Source organism: Schistocerca cancellata, chromosome 9 (genome assembly GCF_023864275.1).
Source record: "Schistocerca cancellata isolate TAMUIC-IGC-003103 chromosome 9, iqSchCanc2.1, whole genome shotgun sequence".
Classification (NCBI taxonomy): Eukaryota; Metazoa; Arthropoda; class Insecta; order Orthoptera; family Acrididae; genus Schistocerca; species Schistocerca cancellata.
Window position 1 is genome coordinate 500,802,393 of NC_064634.1, and position 16,327 is coordinate 500,818,719.

Below are 16,327 nucleotides of genomic sequence, written 5' to 3' on the forward strand. Positions count from 1 at the left end.
GTCCATGACAGGCAAAGATCCAACTTTGAAACCCATTCCAGCATGAAGTATTGGAATAGTCAGGATTCAATTCAGCATGTTGTTTACAAAATGAACTGGTAAAAAATTAAACATTAAATCATGTCAGACGTCTGTACAACCAACAGTTCAGTAACTTGCATATGTCATATTACTGAGAAAGTACTGCAAGTTTCTTCAGCCCTGTTCATGTGAGGCAACCATGACTAAGATTACTCTGCCTTACACATGCCAAAATGATAAAACATAATGAGGTATTGGTGTTACAGAGAGATTTCCTCATGCCACAACTAAATGAAGAGAATCAACAAATCGAGTCCAGATATGCTGCTTGCAATAGGGCATATACAGGGTGAGGCATAACAAAGAGTGATTTTTTAAATGCTGATAAATTAAAACATTTGTTAACTTTTTTTATTTCATAAGCTTAAAATAAATGAAAAAGCATTTTCTGCAGTAGTAAAACAATGGTTATTTTTTTAAGATAACTCCGGTAAGGTGACATCACACATTCCTCCAGCCAGACCTTCAAGTGACTCCTCACAATGTGCAGCATTACCAGTAGGATTTGAACAACTTCCTGTCACATCCACTCTTTCAGATCTTCGATTGTTTGAGGAGGATTATCTTGGTAAACTTGGCTTTTCAGATAACCCCACAAGAAAAAGTCACATGTGGAGAGATCCGGTGAATGAGGGGGGCCATGCAATATCACCATTTCAGGAGATCATGTGATATGGAAACAAACGACTGACAATATTCATGCTTACTTGAACAATGTGGGAGGCTGCTCCGTCCTGCTGGAAAAACATTTCATTGTTCACTTCATAGTGTGCAACTGTGGAGTAAAAAAGTTCTCCAACATGTCTGCTTATCTCTGCAAAGTCATTGTTACAGCATTGCCGAAGTCCTCTTTGAAAGAGTGTGGCCCTATGATCCCTAATGAAGACGTGACTTTTGCACAGTGCAATGGTTGCTGATGCAGTTCTGTACCATTAATGTCTCTCCAAAATCAAAAGTTCTGCTTGTTCACAGAACCAAAAAGATGGAAGTGAGCTTAATCACTCATTCACAAATGGTTTACAATGTCCTCGTCTTGATTAATCGTGTCCAAAAATTCTAAGCAGACCAGCTTCAGCTCACATAATTCTGTTTCCTTAAGGGCCTGAACCATTTGGATTTTATAGGGGTGAAAGTGCAAATCTTCTTACCGTTCTGTTTGAAACCCCAAGTGCAGCATTGCGTCGGCAAGCTGAGTGATGAGGGCTTCTCTCAGTGGCAACTCTTACACATTCGATGTTTTCAGATGTGTGCATAGTTTTTGGTCTCCCAGTTTTCTTCTTTGTCATTGACCTCCTCAAAGTTCTCAACCCACTTTTTAATCACACAGGCAGATGGCACTGGGCAATTCCGGTTAATGTTGATGTGGTTGCAGAATACACAACATGCTAACTGGTACGAACTGCCATTTTGATAAAATGCTTTGACAGCGTGTGCATGATGCTGTGGGGTCCAGTGCTCAATTATGACTAAATGCTATTTCGTGCCAAACGTAAATGACGCTATCCCCTCCACCTCTCTCTGACGCAGCTCAATTCTCATGCTTTTTAAAATCACTTGATATTATGCCTCACCCTGTATGAAGCATGATGTGGCTATCCATTGTGATGCGCTTCTTTGAAGCTACATAATATAATCACAGTAGCTAAAAACCTTTATGCAGTTATACTGCACATAATCTTGAAGTTCCAGACTAGCTGAAGAAGATTAATTTCACTTATCTGTAAATGAAGATCCATAATTTCCTCTCTGAGTAACGTTTCCTATGTGTTTAGTGAAAGGAAATACAATGCTATATTAGTTATATTTCTGAAGCAAAAAAAGTCCGAAATTTCTTGTGCACATTTTGAAGGAAAGGCAGTTTTGTTAAATGTATATAGTATTTTCAATTACTGCATACAGCATAATCTTTGTCTTCTGATTGGAGAAAGCATCAATAAGGTATTGTTTCCTACTTCTTAGCCTTCCTTCAGCAATTGTAGGTGATACATGGTTATTTCTTCTCAACATGTTGTTTTGAACTTCAGCAACAGTCTTCCCAGTATTTTCCTTTACACGAAACGTCCACATTTTTAGATACCTTTTCACTTAGCACCTCTTGTGCGATATACATAATTGAAGCAACACCAGAACATCTTTCTCCTGCTCTTCAGGAATTTTTTCCTACTGTTACATCAGTACTGTTTGTTCTCTGCTACAACCATTTGTTAGCATCATTAATCAACATCAGTGGTTGTCTCTTACCTTACCACACCAAAACAGATCACCTTTCAGGAAAATATGTAATCCACTTTTCTTAATCTTGTTCAAGTATGCCAAATCCGTACTTGCACAGTTCCTGTTAGTCTATTTTTCCTTCTACATTTCACTTTCCAAAACATTTATTTGCATGTCAAATATATTTTTAAATACTGTGTAGTGCCACTACCTAGTACTCGAATAAAAATTTAGGGCGGCAGAGCTTCTGCAGTACGTATTTCCACTGTTAGGTGTGTATAGCGCAACTCATTGCCAGCATTGTCAACGTGACGGATTTCACATCAAATCTGATGGAATTTCATGTTGTGTGACGGGTAAAATTTAGTTTTGACAGTTGACATATTTATTGAGAGATATTATTATTATTTTTTTTTTTTTTTTTTGATGGATTTTTCTGGTTTCATTTAATTTTGGGGGGAAAAAAATCTTAGATAAAACTGTTACGAATGCAAATCTTGATGCACCTGCAAGACAGTGCCAAGGATGTATTGCACTAAAACTATAGTTTCACTCAATGTGTTGCAAAAGTGGGCTGTATTTCTGATTTGTTCATTCAAATTGAATACATGTAGGATATAATCAAAAACTGAACTGGAATTAACACCTTAAACTTCCTTCCTATTGAGCAATGTATATGGCTATTTTTTAGCTAACAGTAGCAAACATCTCTGACGACTGGCAAATTCAGCAAAGCAAATATAATGCAGTGAAAAATGGCTCTAATTTCTGATGTAAGCAAAGATAAAATAGTAAGTAAGAGTCCCATACTCTCAAACTGAGTGTAGGGAGCAGAAGCAGGAATCCTGAAATGCCATCCTGGGAAGGGTCTGAGTGGAGGTGGTTTGCCTTTGGCTTCCTCTGACCTGTTACGAAATGTCGAGTGTGTTTTTGTACATAGGGGATGGCTGTGATGAGTGCTGGTACTGTGTTGTGTTGTGTTTGTGTTTTTATGGGTGAAGAGTGCGAGGTTGAAACTCGGTGCTGGACACAGCATAATTCTATCGAAAAGCACCACGGGGGCCACCGAGCTTAACATCCCCATGCGACGGACGAATCACTATCAACAGTGTCACATGTCCTCTCATCATGAGGGGTTGTGGAGACGTTTGGAATTTAATCCAGGACATTGATGTAAAAACTGGGGATCAGGAAGTTTAAACTACCATTTCTCCTCACTTGGCTGGCCAAATACTGGCTGCAGAAGTATCATCCACCACCAGGATTCGAAATGGCTTTAAATATATGACCCGCGCCTCTAGCACCAGCAGCACACTAACACAAATATGCTTTGCTCTATGAGTTAATGCCATGAATTCTGGATAATGAGCACAATACATTAGTGTACAGTACTACTGGCTAATTGTAACTTGGCGTCTCTGAGGCGGGGTTTACGGGCAGACGGGAGAGCGGAAAAGTTATGCTGCGTGGAGTGATGGGTTTTGAGGGGGAGGGGGATAACAAACTCCACCTCCATGTATTGAAAGCACCCAGTGCGCGCAATAGAAAGCTGTGTCCTGAGGTTCCATAAGCTCTTTATGACTGGATTTCTTTTCCAACGTGGAGTAGAAGATAGCCTCAAATGAGCCAGCAAGTGCATCATCACTCATTTTTGCAAAAATCACAAGGAATATAGTGCAGCAAAAGATAGACAGTGATGGATAGTTCAGCTCAGCAACGAAGACGACGACAAGGTAGTCAACAACGGCTAATGGTACACTGCGCTGTTGGCAACAAACGTCTAAAATCACTGGGGCATGAATTCTCCCAGCTGCTGCTGACTGCTACCGATCATAACTGGGGAGCTGCATACCACGTTACAGACTACTCTGAAAAAAGCTATGGCTCGAAATTTAGTTGTAAGAGTGTGACTGTCTTTTTTATGTGCCTGTCTGAGGCTTAGCAACCACCTTGAAGTGCTACCTATCCTCATTATTATTCATTTTCAGAGTATTTGAACAAGTTATCTGTTGCATGCATTGATCACCGTGGTCTCATTTCATCAACATGTTGTCTGTGGTTAGTGAATAGCTGGCCACACGAGTGGATTTCCTTGACGGGCCAAAACCACAGGATGTTTCTTTGGGTATCTGTAATGGATCTGGTCTGCTGATTTCGAGCCATTCGGTCCTCACTAATGTGCAGGCCATGCCCATCATATCTGGTCTCTCTGATTTACCCACAGGCTGGGTCTGTGTGTGGGTAATGCAGCAGACTCATGGTTATGGACCCAGGACTGCAGTGCTCCTCAGCAGGCCAGAGGCCATGGGCAATGGATTTCAGGACTTGCAACTGTCTAATCACAAATACATTATATAGTGTGATGTTTTATAGACATTTTATTTGTTCTAGTACATTTTGGTACCCCAAAAGTAGTTTATATGTTAGAAAGTACTGACAATAAGAAGAAAAAAATTGTGTCAGTTACTTGATATTTGCACGCCATGTATTAATATATTTCTTGAAAGAAAAATCACAAAATACTTATAAAATAACAGATATAACACAGTGGGTGGTAACCAACAATAATGAACATAGAACAACCAACATTTATTGGCGGTCACCTACAGTGTTGGTCTACACAATTCTTCCCCACCTTATACACTTGTTTCAAGAGGCCTACTTTTTTCTGCAGTTATTTCTGAAAGCAGTGAAGGTATTTTTAATCTGTCTTGCCACTCCAACAAAATGCATATTTTGGTCACCAAATGTGTTTCGCTTTATTGAAATAAAATAACATCAGTGGTCTTAATGAAACCATTTGGTTTGCTTTGTCTACCTAAAAGCAGTTCATTACACAAAATGTTGATGTTGGTACTTAAGATATTTGCTAACACATTTAGAAATACAGAAGGCCTCACTTTTTTTTGGTCAACTTATGTCTTTACTTACCCTTGAGATCTCAAAATCTGTCAGGGAAGAATGCTAAAACTTGTCTGGAAATCAGGCAAATATCGGGCAATTTCACTTGAGGAAACTTGTGGTAGCCCTGGAGTGGATTTACATTGGATATGCTCAATGTACAATAACACAACACTGATGGCTCATTGCTATGAGACAGGGAAGTTGTGGGGGCATAGCATTTAAAACTGCAAAGCACTGGACTGTTGATCAATGAGACTACGTGTGAAATTACAGGCCCAATGTTTCATTTATCAGCTACTATGATGAAGTTACTGTGTTCAGTGTAACACAGCCACAGCTGTATTGGGCAGTAAAACATCTAGAGATGTTGTCCAAACAAAACCTTACCTTCCTTAATGACACCTGGAAATGGAACAAATCACTGCAGAACAACTGTTGCAGAATAAGAAACAGTATCGGGAAGACAGATGTAGGGTGACCGTTACTTTGCATGACACAGTTCCTAACATCACTGACTTAGCTCTGCCTGGCTCTTATGTACCTGAAACAATGAGCCCTGAGGGAACCTGATCCAAAGGTAATTCAAGCTGCCACAGGCTGGATCTTCAGAGCAAGGGATAAAAGATAGATTCACACCGTATCAGTATCAGTAGTAGTAGTAGTAGTAGTAGTAGTAGTAGTAGCTGATTTGGTATTTTGGTATTTACAGATGAGAGTAATTGCAATAGCAATCTGGTCTGGGGCAAGACCTGAGGGGCTGGATCTTCTCTGAGCAGGGTGGAGTAGGGGGTGGGGGGAGGGGGTAGAGTAGCAACACTACTTAATCTGTGACTGAAGGTCAGGTCAGATGATGAGTGATGATTGATGATGATGATTGGTTTGTGGGGCACTCAACTGCATGGTTATCAGTGCCCGTACAAATTCCCAACCTAAGTCCAAACTCGCTACTTTCATGAATGATGATGAAATGATGAGAATAACACAAAAACCCAGTCATCTTGAGGCAGGTGAATATCCCTGACCCTGCCGGGAATCGAACCTGGGACCCCACGCTCGGGAAACGAGAACAAGAACGCGACCGCGAGACCACGAGTTGTGGACAGGTCAGGTCATGGCACAAATCAAATATAATTAATTTTGTGACTGGAAGTTCTATTTCCCAGAGGGTCTCAGTAGTAGGATTGTTATAATGGTGTTAAAACTGTTGGAGAATTGTTACATTGCAACCAGTATTAATGCACTAGGATAATGAACTAGACCATATTCAGCACCACTGTACCCCCAACCATGCTGCACGCGACATCATTGTGCTGCCCATCTCTAGTTGTGCCTTACAAGTCTATTTTGTTTGGCCTATTCCTTCTCTACGGTGCCAGAATGCCTTTGCAGGCCCGTAACTCATAGTTGCAGGGCCACCTCTTGGACAAGTTTTCCCTTGCAATTTAATTGAATATGTCAACCTCAGCTCAGGTGACATAAATGCTTTCGTACCTAAATTCTACTTATTACTGAGTTGTAATCAGCTTCTCTGTTTAAAAAAATCTTTTCCATTTCTAGTGTCCTTTAGCTTTTCTACACCAATAGATAAAAAATTTTTTTTTTGCTCTATTTTCTTTTTAGAATGCTTCTTCCTACATAGTTTTACTTTGTGAATATTTTACGTCCTGTATCTGCAATTTAAGAGTTACTGACTTTGTATTATTACATAGTTAATTGTAGCCTTTAGTTCCAACAATCAGAGAATAGTTATGAAATTCCTTCCGATTGCATCTCTAATCCTATTCACTTGAGTTACTATCAGTCTGTAGCATATGCAAGTATGTGTAATTTTGCATATAGAAGTTAGTTTAATTTGCAATTTACGTATCTATTTTTTTTTATATCCCCCTTTTTCTTTCTTTTCAAGCAGATCATGTGAGATGATTTGGTAAAATGTCAAAATTGGTAATACTGTGTGGCCAGATCCTGAAAGATGTGATACTTTAAAAACAGAATACTTAAATTTTGCTATTATTCTGAGATGACTGGAAAGAGTGCGTCAGCAGCCTCAGCATTCCTGTAAAAGCATTATCCTCTTAGTGACTGAAATTTATAAGCTTCTCAACGGTAGCGAAGAATCGACATGTGAAGTAAGTTACGTGTAAATTCAAACTATGGTAAATCCAGGATGGAATGTTTTAGCCTATACCAGTGGTGCCTCGACCAAGTAAGTCATTTTAATGGCCAGCAGAGAGAGCACATAGCAAGGCACCACACGTTGGGATGTATCTACTTTCCAATCACATACAGAACGACTGTTTAAATGCCTCTATGTCTTATATAATTAGGCTAATCTTGTCTTCATGATCCCTTCTGGAGCACTCTGTAAGAGAATGAAGAATACCATTATATACTTTACTTGACATTTGTTGTGGAAACTTTGTAAGCTGCTTTTGTGGGATACATGGTGTCTATCTTTAAGTGTATGCCAGTTCACGATTTTCAGCATTTCCACAACGCACTCCCAAGAGTCAAACTAACTTATAACCATCTGTTGTTTGTTTTGTTTTAGGACGCAAAAACAACTAGGGTCATTCACGCCCATGTCAGAACTGTAGGGCACGAAGACAAAGAGAAGAGTTAAAAACAATTACCCATTAGCCCCAATCGACGAAAGAGAAGACAGTTAAAAACAGGAACATGGAGAGAGGTCTATAAAATACGCCAGACACAAACGGAGATCCTGAACTAAAGATTAAATGTACTTTGTCATATTGCCTCGACAGATAAAAAGTAAAACAGGGTCGACAGCCCGCACGTCGTTCACTAAAATGGTTCATAACTCAGATGACAAACACAAAGAAGAACGTAGGTGGTTAAAAAAAAAAAGTGCATTCTATTAGGGAATGGTGGACCCTCAAAGGCTGAGGGCAATGAGAACAAAGTAGTGAGTGAGCGCCAATTAAGAAATTACTATGGCTAAGACGACAGTGCCCAATAAGCAACCTAGTTAAAATGATCTCCTCATGGTGACAGGGCCGAGAGGAGGTAGTTAAAGCTGCTTGGAGAGGCTTAATAACCCCGAGCTTGTTCCCATGAAGGGACACCACCTGCTGACAGATGGCAACACAGAGATCATTGGAGGGAATTTGAGAACTAGCGGGCCGAGGTACGAGGACAGCAGCCTTGGCAGCAGCATCAGCAGCCTCATTTCCCATCAGGCCGAAGTGACCAGGAACCCACATAAACACCACTCCATCAAGAGTCAGCAACTGACACATTTCCTGTACCCGTTGCACTAAGGGATCGATGGTGTACAGCATACAGAGGTTCCGAAGGGCATAAGGAGTGGGAGCAGAAGACACAATTGTAAAGCCTGTGTCTCCGCATGGAGAGCGTGGCCTGATGCAGGGCGAAGAGTTCCGCTGTAAATACTGACCAGTGTTCCAGAAGCTGATAACCCAAGCATCAGTGTCAATGACGAAGCCACACCCGACACCATGGTCAGTCAGAGACATCAGTGTTCACAAAAGTACTATTGCGGAGTTCCGTGCAAAGGTCATGAAACTTATGGTGATAAAGCGAAGTTAGAGTAATGTTCTTTGGAAGCAAATGAAGCTCAAGATGAATGCGGGCCACTGCATGAAGCCAAGGTGGTGAAGGGTTCACACCTATTGGGAAAGTGGTCTAGGTAGTGTGAAGTGAGCAAGAGCCGAAAGCAAACTGCAGAGGTAACACAGAAGACGGATGTGCGCCATACTGGCAATCAAAGTAGTCATCAAAGAAGGAGGCATAGGATGGGTGGCCATGCATGGCAGACAAACGGCATGCGTATCTGCCGAGGAGGATGTCATGGGGGTGGGACAGTGGTAGTTTGGCAGATTCTGCATACAGATTCTCAACTGGGCTAGTGCAAAAGGCACTACTGGCTGAACAGATGCCACGATAGTGGATAGTATTGAGGTGGCATAAGAGGGAAAGACATACAGATGCACAAACAAAACATCCACAGTCTAGTTTCAAACAAACAATGGACCGGTACAAACAGAGGAGGGTGATTCAATCTGCTCCCCAGGAAGTATCACTGAGGAAATGTAGAACACTGAGGGGCCATACAGCGGGCTGCCAGGTAAGACACATGGGAGGAGAGTTCCCTATTGAGCAGGAGCCCCAGGAATTTTATAGTTTAAAGGAACAGAAGGGCAACAGGCCCAAGATGTAAACATGGTGAAAGAAACCACCTGCGCTGCCAGAAATTCATACAAACAGTTTTGTCAGTGGAAAAACGAAATCCATTGTCGATGCTCTGTTAGTAAACACAATCAAGTCAACACTAAAGACGCTGCTCAAGGACACAGGTGCATAGAGAACTGCAACAGATGGCAAAATCGTCAATGAAAAGGGAGCCAGAGAGGCCCAGCAGGAGACAGGCTACTCCGGGGGTAACGGCGATAGCAAAGAGGAAGATGCTCAGGACAGAACCCCTAGGTGCACCATTTTCCTGGACAAAGGTGTCCAACAAGGCAGAACACATAAGTACCTTGAAAACTCAGTATTTTAAAAATTCCTGATGGAAACGATGCATGTGGCTATGGGAGCCCCACATGTAGATAGTACGGAGGGTACCGGTCCTCCAGCAGCTGTTGTACGCTTTCTCCAATTAAAAAAAAAAAAAGCCACAGTCAGGGATTGACGCAGAAAACCATCCACGACATGGGTGGACAAAGTGACGAGTTGGTCAACTGCAGAATGGCAAACTCGAAAGCCACACTGTGCAGTTCTTAGTAAATTGCAACTCGAGCCATGATACCAGCTGGGCAAGAATCTTATTTTCTACCACCTTGCAAGCACAGCTGGTGAGGGAAATGGGTCAGAAGCTAAAAGGAAGGTGTCTGTCCTTACCGGACTTGTGTAGGGGTATGACAGTGGCTTCATGCCAGAATCTGGGAAACTTGCTCTCTGCCCAGGTGTGGTTGTGCATATGAAGGAGAAAGTGTTTCTCACAAGAGAAAGGTACTGCAAGACCTGAATACGAACACGTCTGGCCCTGAGGTGGAGGATTGGTAAGAAGTGAGAGCGTGATGTAATTCCCTCATAGTAAAGGCTACATTGTACCACTCACAATTCTGAGAAGAGGAGAATATCGTCCAAGCCTCCTCTGCTCATTTCCAACTGAGGAAGGCAGGGTGATACTGGAAGGAGCTAGAAATCTGAGAAAGGTGGCAGTGCAAGGTGTTGGTGATAGTAATAGGGTCCACTATGACACCGTCTGCTACTGTCAGGCCAGAAATTGGGGAATGGTCCTTGGTCTCAGGGAGCTGTTGGAAGTTAGCTCACATGACAGAAGAGTGAGTGAAACTGTTCTGCACATGAATTGTGTCAGCATACCTCAGTCCACCAAGGGAATGGCACACGGTGTGGTAAAGAGGAAGTGTGAGGAATGGAATGTTCTGCAGCAGTAAAGATAACACTTGTAAGATATTTTACCTGGTCATCACAGCTGAGGAAATGATGTTCATCGAAGGTCGCCAGGGAGGAGTAGAGCTTCCGGTCTGCCTTAGAAAGCTGCCATTTTTGTGTGCACATAGGTGGGGTAGGAGTCAGCAAATGGAGAGTACATGGGAAAATGGTTGCCTGAGTATGTGTCAGAGTGAGTGGACCACTTGAGACGATGGGCAAGTTGGGCAGTGCAGAAGGATAGATCCAAATGAGTATGGTGTGCATGGAGTCTGAAAAGAACATGGGTGCTCCCGCATTAAGATAGAGGAGGTTAAGTTGATTGAGGCGATCAGCCACGATGGCACCTCTCGGACAGGTTCTGGGACAGTCCCAAAGAGAATGGTGTGCATTGAAGTCATCAAGCAGCAGGAAGGGCTAAGGTAGCTGCCCAATAAGCTGGAGGAAGTCTGCCCTGCTGACATCAAATGACGGAGGAATGTAAATGGTACAAAAGCAAAAGGTCAAGTGAGAAAGGAAAATGAGGACTGCAACAGCTTGAAGACAGGTATCCTGGAAGATGGGTTGACTATGAACGTCATTCTGGATGAGCAGCATGACTCCTCCAAGAGGTGGGATGGCTTCCTTGGAGGGAAGGGCAAAGTGGACCAGGATCAATGCAAGAGCTCAAAGCAGTCATGAGGGCACAATTTTGTTTCCTGGAGGTAGAGAACAAGAAGACACTGCACTTTTAAGAGCAGCCATCAATCCTCTTTGTTGGATCGAAGGCCGCGAACATTCTTTTGGAGGAGACTCGTGATGCGGAAAGGGCAGGAGGGAAAAATGAAGGGGTTTTACCTCAGCACCTTCCAAGTACCAGCCTTCGAAGACTTGCTGCTACAGGGCACAAAAGCTGGAGGATCCTGCTCCATAAGATCTACAGAGGCATCGGCATTCTCTTCTTGTTGGTCTACAGAGTTCAGGGCAGAAAAATGGTTGACAGACGCACACCGGCAAGATGGAGGTTGATCGAGCGAGTGTATCACGTGGCAATACTACTGAAGAGGCTCTCCAAATTGGTGAAGGGGAAGACTGTTTGCCTTTGTTTGACTTGTTGGAGCCTTTCCGGTTGGCATGGGAAGACTCAGATGTGAGTTGGCTGGAGGCATGTAGAAACTTAGCAGGAGTATTCCTTCTGTCCTTTTCGCCCTGCCAGTTGTGTAGCAGGTGACTTTGCCCCATTAGGCAAAAGCTTGCTGGCTTGATGCACAGTTGGGAGGAGGAAAGGGGGCTGCTACTATCACACTGGACAATTTTACAACAGTGGTGCTGAATTTGAGGTCGCAGGTCTGCTTGGCCATGTCCTTCATGAAGCAAGATGTAGCAAGGACAGTACTGTAAGTGCCAGATGCTAGAATGCAGGGTTTGCGACTAGTGAACTACTTGTAAGTGACCGGGTAACGTGCTTTTTCCATTACCCAGATATCCTGGACAGCCCACTCATCAAGATGCACCGAACAATCTCAAGTGGAGGTGGCATGGTCGCCATTGCAGTTGATACAATGGGGAGAAGGAAGTGGACAATCGCCCTCACGAACATACCTGCCAAAGGTTACAAATTTGGCCGCACGTCGACAGGACATTCGAATGTGGCTGAAATGATGCCACTGGTAGCAGCGCATCAGGTTCAAAATGTAGGGTCAGACTGTAATAACTTCATAACCTGGTTTTTTCTTGGACAGAGGTACCACTCTATGAAAACTGAGAAAATGAGTGCGTGTGGGCACTAAGGATGCATCTACCTTTTTCATCACCTGATGGACTGCAATGACCCCTGGTCAAAGAGGTACATTTGGATTTCTGCTTTGGTCAGACCATCATGCAGCATAGTGTAAATAACACCACAGGAAGAATTCAGCATTCAATGGGCCTTCAGACGAGCAGGATAGCCATGGAGAAGTACAGCGGCTGGCAGTTTTTGTACAGGGTGATTCAAAAAGAATACCACAACTTTAAAAATGTGTATTTAATGAAAGAAACATAATATAACTTTCTGTTATACATCATTACAAAGAGTATTTAAAAAGGTTTTTCTTCACTCAAAAACAAGTTCAGAGATGTTCAATATGGCCCCCTCCAGACACTCGAGCAATATCAACCCGATACTCCAACTCGTTCCACACTCTCTGTAGCATATCAGGCGTAACAGTTTGGATAGCTGCTGTTATTTCTCGTTTCAAATCATCAATGGTGGCTGGGAGAGGTGGCCGAAACACCATATCCTTAACATACCCCCATAAGAAAAAATCACAGGGGGTAAGATCAGGGCTTCTTGGAGGCCAGTGATGCAGTGCTCTGTCACGGGCTGAAAGGCGGCCGATCCATCGCCTCGGGTAGTCGACGTTCAGGTTTCATAACTAACCTTTTTCGTAGGACTCTCCATACAGTTGACTGTGGAATTTGGAGCTCTCTGCTAGCTCTGCGAGTCGATTTTCCTGGGCTGCGAACAAATGCTTGCTGGATACGTGCTACATTTTCATCACTCATTCTCGGCCATCCAGAACTTTTCCCTTTGCACAAACACCCATTCTCTGTAAACTGTTTATACCAACCTTTAATACACCACCTATCAGGAGGTTTAACACCATACTTCGTTCGAAATGCACGCTGAACAACTGTCGTCGATTCACTTCTGCCGTACTCAATAACACAAAAAGCTTTCTGTTGAGCGGTCACCATCTTAGCATCAACTGATGCTGACGCCAAGTCAACAGCGCCTCAAGTGAACAAATGTACAACTAAATGAAACTTTATAGCTCCCTTAATTAGCCGACAGATAGTGCTTAGCTCTGCCTTTTGTCGTTGCAGAGTTTTAAATTCCTAAAGTTGTGGTATTCTTTTTGAATCACCCTGTATTTTAGAATCAGAAGTAGTCTCCAAAAGCAAAGGGCCATTGAGTAAACGAGAGCAGTATTTCACAGGGTCAGCAACTGCATCAACACCTTTCTGAATAATAAACAGACTTAGTAGCAAAGGGCAGACCATCTTCAGTACATGAAACCACAAGGAACCAGGGTGCAGCTGGGACGGCCTTTGAATCGGAAGCTTCATTCAATTTACATTTGGAGGATGTTGACTGGGTAGATGATTGGTTCATCGTGAGAAAATCCCCCCACGATTCCCAGTGTCTCCGATGGTGCGCGCTTTCCAACTGGGGGCCCCTTCAGAGGGGTCTCACCCACCTTAGGTGATTGTGCATACCACCTGAACACCTGACAGAGGACCAATCGGCAATTTCGGAAGGTAACTACTCAGGCAATCACCCCTCCTTGGGCCTGACCTGTACCAGGTTGTACGTGCAAATCCGACCTATCGACACAGAACTGGGAATTATGCATTGCCCAGTCACCTGTTATGCTTTTGACGCATGGGCTTCCCTTCTGGAGCGCACAGTGAGGTGAAGGAGGAAGAAGAAGAAGAAGAAGAAGAAGAAGAAGAGGAGGAGGAGGAGGAGGAGGAGGAGGAACCTCAAACACTGAAGCAGAGGAAGGATAGGAGAAAGTGAATGAAGAAAGAAAAAGGGAATGAAAAACAGTGGAGAGGCTGTTCTGATGTCAGCTACTGAAAATGCAGAACACATTCCCAAAAACATCCCCAACACATTCCCCAAGGGAGGAGAAAAGGAATAGCAAGAGGATACACATGCACCATGGAAGGGAAAAAAATGCTGCAAAGGATGGGGCCCTGTGATAGCCACACACAAACCCACCAAAGAGCGTTCTTGGGCCCCTTGTGGGAGGGGTTGTGTAACCATCTGTGCTGTCTTTTTTTTGTATGTGTTTAAAGCATCTGATCAGTCCAGTTTGTTAAATGTCCCACACAACTGAGTAATTTTCTAATATGGGACACACTGATAGCAATTTTCATCGTAGAATAATCATATTTTCCCAGTGTCCCACCAAAGAACCAAAGTCTGTCAACTGTCTTAGCTATGAATGAGCCCACGGGATTTCTCCATTTCAAATCAATACAAATTGCTACACCCAGGTATTGTGAATCACTGTTATTGTAGTTAGAGAATACAATTTTCTTCACTACATTTAAATCAAATCACCTAACTTTGCACCTCTTAAATCTTATCAGGAGCCAACTCAGTATTTGTTCATCTTTTTAGGGACAACTTTACTGCAGCTAACTGAGGCTGTAATTAAAATTTTCTATTCAGTGTTCTCCTTTAAAAGCACATTTTGAAAGCTTCTATTCCCTTCTACTCAGTACAGCTTATCATCCACATTTCACTTCCATGAAACACAACACTCCATACAAATACCCTTCGAAAAACCTTCTTAATACATTTGTGTATTCAATGTTACCATAGTCTCTTGTTTCAAAAATTCATCTCCTTGTTGCTAACCAACATTTTAAATCTTTTAACTTTTGCTGTCATCAGTTATTCTTCTGGCCACACAGCAAAAATTGTCGATTACTTTCAGTACCATGTTTATATTCTCTCTTAACCTCTTCAGATTGGCAATAAACCTGACAATAATTGTTTTGGTTGTGTACTTCACTGATCCACGAGCAAGAGGAACAGTAAGCATCCTTCAAACTCTTACTACTACAGTAACAAAGTGTTATTAAATAGAGCATTTGTTCTGATGAACAAAGCAACAACTTTGTTGAGGGATCCCTCCTAGCATTTGTCAGGAAAGATTTAATGTGGGCAGATCAAAGTATGAATAAGGCGCCATATACATTTCATAGCTATTCCCTACACAAAAAATTTTGTACACATGATGCCAATGATATGCAGCACTCAATAAAAGAGAATTTGTTTCATGAACATTTAAGTAAAACCGAATTTGTCACGGCCATTAAAAGCCACAGTTATCTAATATTGCTCGTCTTGTGCCGAAGTACAAACGCTGACGAACTTTATATTACCAACAAAGGTTAAATAATCAATTTAATTCCCTTCAAAATCTCAACTGTATTACGGGCAACCCATAAATTTAATCATCTGTGCAATGACGTATTTATATCACTTCTGATCATTTAAGAAACAGTATCCTCTGCTTAACTTCGGGTTTCTTGAGAATTGTTAAAATATGGGCAATGACAATACGCTTCAGTATATAACACTGAGAACCATACATTTGCAGCATTACTGTCTATCTGTAAGATTATTGTCATTCATAGTGAGCGCGCCGGTTGTAATATAATTTTTCATCATTCGAAAGCGTTGACACCTATTATATTAGCTCTTATCTTAAATGGTACGCTTACCAAAGCAGCAACATTTGAATACAACTGTTGATCAAACAGGAGTTTCAGCTGATCAAATAAGGACGTCATTTTATTTAACAGTTCAAAAACACAACCGATTTCCAGTACTCGCTAGCTTTATGTTGACAGCTGATCGTCTTCCTGTGCCACAGTAAACACTGGCGCCTCAGATATAATAATACGAGTAGTCAAAGTGCATAATTATGTACTGCGAGTGCACAGAAGGCTACAGTAGCGGCACTATAATTTACTGTTAAAACCAGCTAAATCTCATCTGGCTACAAGAAGATGTAGCGCTATATTTACTTTATTGAAATCCATGTATTGAAATCTAGTCTGGAACAATTTTGTGCCCTCTTGCATACGATTTAATTCTTGAGAATTAATTTTAAATCATCCTTCAAATTATACTTATGAGTAATGATTT

General features: G+C 42.1%; 1 protein-coding gene across 1 annotated transcript in view; it reads right to left on the reverse strand.

Moving 5' to 3' along the window:
* Positions 1-16,068, reverse strand: part of LOC126100200 (anaphase-promoting complex subunit 7) — a 169,542-nt gene extending 153,474 nt beyond the window's left edge. Inside the window, exon 1 of the mRNA XM_049910760.1 lies at positions 15,901-16,068. Coding sequence (XP_049766717.1) covers positions 15,901-15,969 — 69 coding nt within the window. The 5' untranslated portion in view covers positions 15,970-16,068. The remainder of the gene's footprint in view (positions 1-15,900) is intronic.
* Between the last annotated feature and the right edge of the window lie 259 nt (positions 16,069-16,327).